General features: G+C 42.4%; 1 protein-coding gene across 3 annotated transcripts in view; it reads right to left on the reverse strand.

The window, feature by feature from the left end:
- LOC147020252 (uncharacterized) overlaps positions 1-7631 on the reverse strand; it is a 65918-nt gene extending 58287 nt beyond the window's left edge. For 2 of the 3 annotated variants that reach the window (XM_085895478.1, XM_085895480.1), the window contains exons 1-2: positions 6855-7631; positions 5631-6332 (exon numbers count right to left, since the gene is read on the reverse strand). In XM_085895478.1, coding sequence (XP_085751604.1) covers positions 5631-5996 — 366 coding nt within the window. In that variant the 5' untranslated portion in view covers positions 5997-6332; positions 6855-7631. The remainder of the gene's footprint in view (positions 1-5630; positions 6333-6854) is intronic. The other variant, XM_085895479.1, reaches the window with a different exon arrangement.
- Between the last annotated feature and the right edge of the window lie 3957 nt (positions 7632-11588).

Raw genomic sequence — 11588 nt, forward strand, 5'->3', positions numbered from 1 at the left:
ACTAATATGCTGCATCTCATTGCTGGAGATAACACCGTAATGACGTTCCAGATGCAATGCTGTCAGGTGGTGGGATCAGTGGGTGTTCTACATTGTTCAACAATGTTCTACATTAGTGGTGGGCAACCCGTGATCATTGGGATGCTTGCGACCTGCAACACATTTTGCCGCACCCTCCCCTCCCCCCTGATTTTACACTTTACAGGAACCAGAACTAATATCTGCAAGGTCCCAAGTCAGCAGTTGATGTGAATGAGACTTCCACCAACTGAAATAGAAATAGAAATAGAACTTCCACCAACTGAAATGGAATAGAAAGGTATTCTGTAAGAAATGCAAGCATCTCCAATCTGATGAGATCAAAGGAATAGTTCATCTTATCCTCAGCTTAATTAGTACCATGGCTATATACGTACATATCTATGTAATACTCAGACAAGATAGACCCACCACAGATGAACCAGTAGCGTAACACCATTGTAGAACGTAGGTATAAAAGCCAGCTCTTTATGAAAACTGCATGGACAAATGTAAAGGTGATGCTCCATGATGATCCTACCCAAATGCAAATAAAAGAGTATTCGAATGGCTTTCACCTCATCTAAAACTAGGGGGTGTCATTTGTTGCCAAAACCATGGCTGGAACCTCTGCTTTTTGGTTGTGTAGAATTTTAGCATTCAGTTTCAATTTCATGCAAGCCATACATACTGGATTTAGCATTTCGCATTGTGTTCACAGATCATCTCAACACATTAAACTTGGCTATCATTTTACATTGTAATTGTAATAAAGGGGATCTTACAGCCCTTGAAGTTGTTTGAGAGCTGGACCTGCAGCCCTCTGATAGCTTAGGTTGCCCACCATTGGTCCACATGGTAGTGCTACAGTCCTTTGAGTTGGTCTCTGGGTGTCCTCCGCAATGTCTTCAGGCCCAAGGTGGTTCATTATAGTCAGGTGCCTTTTCATGGTATATGCGATGAAAGAGTATGAAAGCCCCAAGCATTCTATGATGTTCCAGTGGTTGAATTTTCATTTATCATTTTTATTGGAGTTCCGCAATCTCAAATTTTACATGCCTTGGCATGCTCAGTGCCTATTTCCTCATTCAGAGAAGTTGATGAAGCACCTATCCAGACAGCTGAGCTATATTCCATCATAGACTGTAGCTTTGGCTTTGTGTATTGTCACTCGCTTTGATTGCTTAGAGATAAAACTCGATGTAGAAGGTCGAGATGCTGACCAGTCCAGCTGGTCAGAGATCGTGTGTTTTTTCCTCTTCACAGATGACTCCACATTACACCACACAATTCCACGTCCCACAAACAACCTGGCAACAGATGCTTCCCTCTCTGGTGACCTGACATTGAAGCGATAATATTCCGGTCCTACACTTGGAATATGTCTTTCAATGCAAGCAGATCTGACATTCTCGCCTTGATTTCAAGAATGATTGTCAAATGAACCACATATCTATTTCTATGGTAATCAACCATTGGAGGAAGTTCGGTCTCTTAAGTGCCTGGATGTCACCATCAGCTACCTCAAAATCAGCCACAGATTGGCCATCCTCCCTCATGCCAAGTCCTTTGTTGGTAAATCTGAATTTAAATCCCAAGCTCAATGGACTATTGTTGTCCTCTATGGGCTGGTTAACCTGCTTCACACCTCTCACTCCAGATGCTACGGCATCTCCCACAATCTCCCTGCTACAAAAGTGAATTAGTAATCCAGAGCTCTCAACATCATTGGCATCTCCCACAAAGAAACAGAAGCAGAAGGCCTGCTGCTCTATCATCATGTTGGAAGACTCTCTTTTTCCCAATGCCTCTCCTAATACAGTATCTTGCTCTCATATCTATCTGTCCCTCCCCAGTCATTCCAGGTTGCGCATGTTCTTCAGGATTGCATCCCTCCTTGTGAAACTCCTAAAATCCAGGCTCACTGCTTACCTTCAGTCCTTTGTTCTCTTGCTTGTGGAACCTCATTCCTCAATCTGTTCAATCCGGTTCGTCCCTCCTGGGTTTCAAGTTATCTGTGTACCACCACCAACACAGATCATCCTCCAACAATACCAATGATATCGTCGATCCTAATTACCCCCAACAGCCTCCCAACTTTAACTCTCCCATCTATTTGCAAGTTGGTATGTTTCCTTCCTGTTTTTCTCTCCTCCTGTTCATTCATCGGACCTCATTGTATTCGCTTGTTGTCCTATTACCCCACCATCAGTACTTTGCTTTCCACCCTCTCACCACACTTTTTGATGAGCTGTATTGTTTTTTTTTTAATGTTATTCCTGTAGAGACTTGGTGTGAATGTGATAATGAAAAAAAATCAAGAGTGTGGCGGTTTGTCAGAAGGGAACCATAAAAGTAGCTTTGTCTGAGTTTTGTTTATCTCTGACCTTTTTGAAGATTAATGCTTTACACCTGGAATTATCAAGGCAGAAACCTGTGAATAACTCATGACTGAACAACACTTGCCAAATGTCAGCTCACGCGTTAATTTGATCGAGAGAGTTGTTCATTTCCATGGCAGCGACTCTTCCCTAAAGAGTAAACCAGTGGGCTGTTCTTTTCTCTCAAGCCAAATCATTAGTACAGTAGTCATCACAAAACAAGACAACAGAGCAGCTCTAAAAGTCAGCAATGTCATTAATCAAAATCAGAAACAATGCGAGGCCAAGAATAACTCGTTGGAGCTCCAATGTTGATAGACTTAGGATTTAACTCTACTTCCAATTAAGTTAGTGCTGAAGTCTTGATGATGTGACCTGTTCATTTATGAAAAATAAGCTAAGTCCACCCACATGCATGCATGGCTGGCTGCACAACATCACAAACATGCTGATGATGCAAACGACATGATGTCTCACCACGTACAAATTGAAATCACTGGATCCCACCCTCAACTGCCCTCACCTCCAATCCTTGCTCTTTGGGAGAGAACTTGACACCTCACACATTATACCTGCAATCTCAAATGAAAACCACTCATTGAGTGTGAACGCTGGACCTGAGCCTTGCCTGCTGGGCAGCTATACGAGTTAGTGATTTTCGAACCTTCAACCAGATGTTATACCAGGTATATATATATATATATATATATATATATATATATATATATATATATATATATATATATATATATATATATATATATATATATATATATATATATATATATATATATATATATATATATATATATAAAACCAGGTCGTGCCTTCAACCAGATTTTTATATCCTCTTCCAAAGGATTGTATGCTCCAAGATACAGCCCTCCAACTGGCAATGCATTAGGACGGCAGTTCCTTTTTTCAGCAGTTTTATCCCATAGAGTAGGGATCAAATGAAGGCTAGACAGCTCAAAGGCAACAATGCTTCCAACTGAGATACCCTGCGACCCTCAAAAGTGAATTAGTAACTGGCAATAGCAAATTAGGAGAAATTATCACTTATTGTGTTTCATAATTTGTATAAGATAGAAAAAGACCAACAAAAATATTTAAAAACCGTTGTGGAGATAAAGAACAACTGCAGGAGGTGGAAGTGAATTGCAAGCTAGTAAAGCTGGCCATATTAAGAGTAAGACTCATGGAACAGACTGTATATTTAAGGTTGTTTAAAGATGTTGCAATAAAGGTAGGTTTAGCACTAACAGATGCACTGTACAGTGTTTAGAAGAAAAATAAAACCTCTCTACATGAGATTCAATGTAACCAAAACCCAAACTCATATTAGTTCACTAAAAGGGAAGGAAGGGGCAGGACACAAAGCCAGATGATTAGAAAAGCGGAAGATGCAATCTTGATGTGTAAGAAAGGCTATAAGGTACAACATGGGGCAAAGAGGGTGACTCCAAGGTCTGAGATAGATAACTATGTCGTTTGAGGTCATATGCTTTGACGAATTGCATTTATAACACTTACACAATAATGTCGGGAATATGTTGACTCGAATAAAGAAATAAAACCCAATAAACAAAGTCGGAATGTGTAATGAATGGAATACCTTATTAAGATGGAAATAAAGTTGCATGACTGAGTATTTTCTGGCATTAAAACATCACTTTCTCATAATACAGGATGTTTCAAAAATCCAGCTGCGTAGAGATATTAATTTTACAATTTTATTATAATTGCTCAAACTGTGAGCCACTTACATCCATAAACATAAAAAATATTGTATGAGGCTTCTTTGGATGTTTCTTAACAATGACTACATTAGTTTCTGATTTCATTCTTTACATCTTCAATAGTACATGTTCTAGTGGTATCCTCTTCTTCTTTAACATCTACAATTATTCCCACATTCTTGTGGGGTTGGCTGGGCGAATTTGGCACGAGACTTTCATGAATCGGTTGGCCAGGCCTGGTGTTAAATTAAGTAATTATGGCAGGAATTTGCAATTTGTTCAGGGTGCCAGTGATAAATCACCGACTCTTCACGAGGGACTCCATGTGATCTTTAACGTCCACCAACATATGCCAGAAAACGGGATTCCAGTTTAACGTCCATATGTGTGACAGCACACACACAAATACATTGATGAATCACCCTGCCTGTGAAACACCAGGACGACAGTTTATAGCTGGGTCGAGATTCAAACCCAGGCTAGACAGCTTAAAGACGAGTGAGCGTACCTCTTGGCCAACTTGGCAGCCCCGATCTCATGGTATTAACCACTGATTTCAGGTGTCCCGAAAGAAAAATGTCAAGTGGCATTAAATCAGGACTATTTGGAGGCCATTCTATCAATCCATGATGTCCTATTCACCTCAAAGGCATCGTCTCAAAAGAATACATTAAAAAAATTAAAAGTTTCTCCTCTGATGTCGGATTTTTGAAATATCCTGTACATTCTGAAAATGCTCATTTATATACAGTCCATTTTACTTTGTTGTGAACATTGTTTGACCAATGATAGAAATGTATAAAAACTAGAACACCATCGGTAGAGTTCATACCTCCGCAAGTATGAACAGTTTGCGTTTTGTATCCCACTGATAGACCAGATCTACATCCGGTCCTGAACAAATATCTGATCGGCTTGTTCTCATCACCTAACCAACTCATCCACCAAGTTTTGTCATAATCCGTTCACAACTTTTCTGAAATATCGTGCTTTGCATCATTTTTGACCCTATCACTCAATGGTGAAGAATCACTTAAAAAAATTTCAGATCCGGATCTTCACCAAAATCTAATCAATTCGTCCTTGTCACACACCCAACCTGTCCACCAAATTTTGTTCAAATCCGTCCAAAACTGTTTGAGATTTCCTGTTCACAGACAGACGGATAGAGGTGAAAACATTACCTTTGGTGGCGGAGGTAAAAAAAATAAGCCTTTCTCCAAGACATTCAAGTATTCTGTCTATTAAATGTTAACTTGAACATGATAAATCCATCTCCACTCTTCAGAAACAAAATCTATGATGAAAACTGAAAAAGGAACCAAAAACAAACTTCAACCATTCAATCAGAAGCAAAACTTAATAACCGCAAAGCTTAACTACATGTCTTCTGTATCTTATATCAAACCCATAAAACACAACTCAATAAACCTCTAAACAGAGATTACTAATTTAAAGTTCTAAACTCAAGCTACAACTGTTATTATCCCACCTTTTTCCAGCTGTTTTCATCTATCATAACACCTTCTTGCTGCTTGGTGTTGTCCGCAGTACCGGTAGGGGCTTTGATGGTGATGCGGATGGCTGGACCTTGGGACGAGCCTGAGCTTTGCGATTGTTGGGGCCCTTTCCTTGTAGTGCTTTGTAGCTTCAGTTTCAGATGTCCCTCAGCAAAATTCGTTTCTGTGACAGAAAATTCTTTGGGCCAGCTCTCTGCATTTGGACGTTGCTCTTTGGATGCGGACGTCCCACGGGTGGGTCTTGTGCTCTTGTAGGCCATGGGGTAGCGTAATCGAGCTGATGTTGGAATCACACCACATGCTGCTGCTGCTCCTGCCCAAATGCCAGCTTGTGCCATTCTCGATGCAGACAACCAGCGGTTGTCTCGTAAGGAACGAGAAACCTTGAGGACTATTGCCCTCAGATTCTCACCAAACTCGTTCGAAGGCCGTTTCTTGCGCCCAGCTCGGCAGAATCTTCAGTTGTAATATCAGACACTTTCTATTTGCTCTTTTTTTCCTCCTTCCTCATTCACTCCTTGCTCACAACCTTTGTTCTACGTACTATATCTTGCACCTCGCCCTTTTATATATTTTTTTTTTACAGATGTGTCCACTATTAAGGTGGGTGGTGCTGGAAACCGCCAAATGTCCAGGCTCCTCAATGCTCTCTCCTCCTCACACATTTCTCCAAGCTGTAATAAAAAAAAATTGAAAACAAAAACATTTCATCTCATCAGGATATCCTCAAGGCTCAATGACAACAGGTGCCTTTAAAAACACTTCATAATAATAATAACAGCAGTGTTTCCCTTAACGAACGATACACATCGTCCGTCTGACTCCCCCAACATTTCTAGTCTATCCTCCTACTACAACAACCCTGTGACTAGGCCCAAGACCCCGCGCGTTAAATGAGACCACTCCGTCCCACCGGATCTGCCTGCCATTCCCCGCGTTTCTTCATCCATCCCCTTTTCCATTTGTTCCCTTTCTTTTTCCCGACTCCTTGTTCTATTTATTGCCCCTTAACAAACCCTCCCGTCGATGTGAATGCCAAACCCGTCGGCTCACTCCTCTTTACCCATCGCCGTGCACGTCTGTATAATCCACGGTATCCTCCATTTTTACATCGACGACCCGCCGTCTGACCCTCTCTGAATGAAATATTTTATATTTTATTTTTAATAAATCGCACACATTTGTACCATCCTCACCAGCCCATCGCTGCAGATCCTCCTCGCCGTTTCCCACCTTGTTCTCCTCCTCGCACTCTTTCTCTCTCTCTCTCTCCCTCTCTCTCCCCGCCGTCCGCTGCGGCCGAGCACGTCCGCACGGTGTGTGTGTGTGTGTGTGTGTGTGTGTGTGTGTGTGTGTGTGTGTGTGTGTGTGTGTGTGTGTGTGTGTGTGTGTGTGTGTGTGTGTGTGTGTGTGTAACAGAGGACGGGAAGAGACGGCGACGGACAGCCAAGGGCAAAGGGAGAGAGAGAGAGAGAAAGTGAAAGAAGGCGCTCAGATGAAGGACGGAGGGCGGGAGAGACGGAGTTGTGAGGCGGTGAGAGGAATGAAAGTCGACGGACTGGAAGAGAAAGGTGGTGGAATGAACAGGACGAACCGGCGCGCACAATGGAAACACAAACGCCGCCGAGCACGTGCAGTTCGCAGACGCTTATAAAATCCTCCACAGGCTGAGAGAGAGAAAAGCGCGCGAAAAACAATGAGAGCGACACGCTGATCGGCGCGACAGGAACAATGGCAGCGATGAGAGAGAGAAAGGGAGAGAGAGGGAGAGAGAGCCGATCAGCGGCTGCCGGCGCCCAACGTCCGCGACGGAATCGGAGCCGGTGAGGCGGTGGGGGTCGCGCTTAAAGGAATCCCTCTTTTCTCCTCAGTCCCTCACGCCACCTCTCTTGGTTTCTGCTGAGCTACCGAAACGCACACTTCGGCCGTGAATGTCGGGCGAAACATCGAGCGAGTGCAACCTTTGGAACATGGAGCGCACGGACGTTATTAAACACGGGGACGTTTCCTTGTGGATATCCCGAAATTGTGAGAAAGCGAAAGCGATTGTTGAATCGATGACGTCAAACTCGCGATGTACGTTTTTAAGAGGGGTCTGAAGGATCAAATCGTTATCGAAAATGCGATCCTTTCGCAATGATATAGTTGTTCATCAATAAAGCTGTGACGAATTATTTATGTGGAATTGAACTTCGTATAAAAGTCCTTAATGTGCTCGAATTGGACCACATTTTGCACATCAGGCATGTAACAGCCGGTTCGTGAAAGACTGGGGGCATCAAACAAGCTCGAATGAGCGAAGATCCTCGTCCTCTTAATGATGACGTCATAAAAACGAATATGACGTCATTGTGATGTATCAGGTTTGCCATAAATTATTTGTGCTAATGCCCGGCTTGATTCCCGCAAACAAAATTCAAACAGCTTGCCTAGTTTCGGAGGTAATGGTATAGGCGATATTATGACGTCAACTTTTTTTTCTCGGAAGAATTTCCAAAATCGGAGATGGTTACTGCCTGCACGTGGGCTTTCTGCATATATGTGGCGAGTTTCACGAAGATCCGATGAAAACTCTGGATTGTGAAACAAAAAATGTCAAAAAATAGGAATAACGTCATAAAAATTGATATGACGTCATAGTGATGTATCATATGTGCGGTAATTCATCTCTGCTAATGCCCTGTTCGATTCCAGCAAACAGAATTCAAAAAGCTTGCCTAGTTTCGCAGATCATTTTTTAGGCGATTTCCATTAGTGGAGATATTTTGACGTCATAACTTTTTTTCTTGGAGGAATTTTCAAAATCGGAGATGGTTACTGTCTGCGCAGGGTATTTTTACATATATATGCCAAGTTTCAGGAAGTTTCGATGAAAACTGTAGGCTGTGAAACAAAAAAGTCCACAAGAAGAAGATCAAGAACAACAACGTGAGTAAGACTTCGAGATCCTCCACGAGGATCTAAAAATAATTTGCACATCAAAAACATTCGTCGCCTGTCCCCACATGAAGGCAGGAATAAATGATCCTGTTAAATGCAGGAGAGTTGATCCTTAGGGGGGGGGCAGGATGGGTGGTCACCCTACTGATAATAAAAAGTTGGGGCGAGGTGCCCACCAAAAATATTAAACTCCAGAAAGCATCTCAAAATGCAAAGCTCATCCGCATCTTCTTTGTACTCAAACTAAACTTGATGAGAACGACAGTTTAAAAAACACATGTTCATTTTATTCATTTGTGTTCTCCACAATCTTATAATAAAGGTTTGTTGAAGATTTCATGACAAAAGCTCAATTGGTAAAAATGTTATGGCCTGGATATACGTACACACTGAATGTCAATGGTAAACAAGGATTTTGATTAAAACATTTATGGCTAGTCTACTATTTCACTGATCACATCATCCTTACAATCCCTTATTCCCAATTGTAAGGAGAATGTGGTGCCAAGTTAAAATAAATTTCCGATCATCAGTTTCAGAGATATAATGTTTTAATTTTTGTGTTTAATACAAGATGCCTGTCATACCACATGACGTATGATGTCACAATTACAATTAGAATATTCTGCCTGGGGAGTTGCTCCTACCCTGAAAATTTTGTGTCAATCAGACAAGTGGTTTCTGAGAAGAAAAAAAAAATGTAAAAAAAAAAGAGCAAAAAAAGGCCAAAAAAGGGTCGAGCAACAACAATAATAATAATAATGTAGCTTCAACGCCTCAACTGACGTCGAGCTCGTCGCGGCGGGAGGTTAAAATCCCGTGATGTTCCGAATGGCTTAAACTCCTGTAGAGACGTTCCAAATTATGGTGGACAACGCGCGTGCAGATCATGAGGAGAAACACGAGAAACTTCGCACTTTTTAAAACCAATGCCAAACCATAAGCAAATAAAATGAACCAGGGATAGTGATTGTGAAGAGACCATGGCGGGTTGGGATGGGAAGAAAGGAATGCAATTAATAAATAATTATATACAAATGTGAATAAAAACGATGGTGCCACACACCAGATTTAATCAGACAGGTAAGGGACAAAAGCTGAGGAACTCATCTCTGGTGGTAACGGGCGGGGTGGGGGGAAGATGGGCACGGGCCATGAGCAGGCGATGAGGAGGACGATGAGGAGACTGGCAGGATGATAAACGGACATAGGGTGACAAAAACAGGTAGAGGCAGGCTGGCAGGATGACCTCCTCTCTTCAGACTCAATTCTCCTCACAATTTGTTCTCCTCAGAACCTTTTTCTCATACGCGTTCTCCTCAGCAGTCTTTTTCTCCTCAGACTTTACGAACTGTCTCACTGTTGTGGTCTTTGTTCTCCTTCAGCGAACTGCTCTCTTTTTTTCCGAACCGCCCCATCAGGCTCCTCCCTCTTCTCCCCAGGCAACACTCTGCCCCTCTCTGGCGATCCATATCTCCGCCCCTCAGGAGGCATTCAGATCTGCACCTCTCTCTTCCTCTCTTGTCAAGTCTCCCAATGCCCCCCCTCGCCCCCCCCCGTCGAGGTTTACATAGATGTTCTATGCACAATTTCCTAAACCAAAACCCCTAACTAATTATTACCATGCACCACCCCCTGTATGGTGCCCTTTTATACAAAACATTCCTTAAGCTGACATGTCCCTACTTATGACATCAAGATGGGCTAACTACTCATCCACGGACCATACTATTCTATACATTTCTATCTCGTCTCTGGGAATTTCTACCCCCCCCACCCCCACAAACCAGACATGCAGACACACACACAAGTGATTGCAAAACCCCGTCTTCCGCTGCTCGGGGGACGGGCTAATAATTTTAAAAAAAATCTGTAAATAATGCACGACTATCCCAAATCATAACTTTGAATAATAATGACTTCCAGCATGAAAATACAAATAGAGTAACCCTGATGGCGCCGCATCAGCTTACATCCAATATATGTATGGACCAGGCCTAAGGGTGCCAGCACGTTCGCTTCTGCAGTTCATGAATTGCACTTCTTTACGGTTGTATGCACTCACACATGGTTCAGGTTCCTCAGTGTAATACTGAGTATCAGAGGAAGCACATGTTCATCTGGTCTCCTGAGCTTTCCTGCACTTGAACCTTTCTTCAAATTAAAACTTTTTAAGGCAACACAAGTAATGGTGCAGTGTACCATAAATCCCCATGTACAAGGCAAATTTTTTCTTCCAAGAAAATTAGGGGTTTTTCGGCGTGCGCCTTGTGCACAGGGACTGTCCTTGAGGTGTGAGTCAGCTGTGTTTTCAAACCCGTAACAGCAGGAAGCCGCAGGTTGAGCTGCATAGCGATATAAGCTCAGTGAGCAGCATGGCAGAGTGCGTTTTTGTTAATTTTTAATTCGCTCATTTAAGTAAGATTAAGCTTGAAAGAAAACGAGCAAGAGTGTGGTTAAAAAAAAAAAAAACAATATAGAAAAACCAAATGTGCGGACAATCTTGCCCCCCCAAACCTCCAGATGGATCGATGCCCCTGGTTAAAGGATAAATAGTACTGTAGTAGTACTACTAGTAGTGGTTGTGGTGTTACTGGGGTCTTGTGTGATCATGAATGGTCATTTAAACTGTGCCAGACCATCATATAGGGGGGGGGGGGAGGTTACTGATCTCCTAGTGTCTCATTAGTTGTTCATTCGTTTTGAATCAGGCCAGCAATGTTGCGTATACTGGCCAGTAGGTTATGCATGTTATAACACCCAATTTACATTGGTGGGTGTTACAGGTATGAGTTTTAACAGAATAACCAGAGGACCAGGAGACGGGTTTCTTCAAAGGGCAGTATATTTCTCAATGCAGAACTGCACAGTGTAATGAGCACCCCAGCAGGCACAGTCAAGAGTCAAAGCACCACAATGGCCACACTTCCTTCTCTTCGTCACACCAAAAACCAACAATGGAAGTGACTCAAAGAAAACCTGTAAATTCA

The sequence above is a fragment of the Eptatretus burgeri genome, chromosome 9, assembly GCF_056783735.1.
Source record: "Eptatretus burgeri isolate ZD-2024b chromosome 9, Ebu_testis_v1, whole genome shotgun sequence".
NCBI classification, from domain to species: Eukaryota; Metazoa; Chordata; class Myxini; order Myxiniformes; family Myxinidae; genus Eptatretus; species Eptatretus burgeri.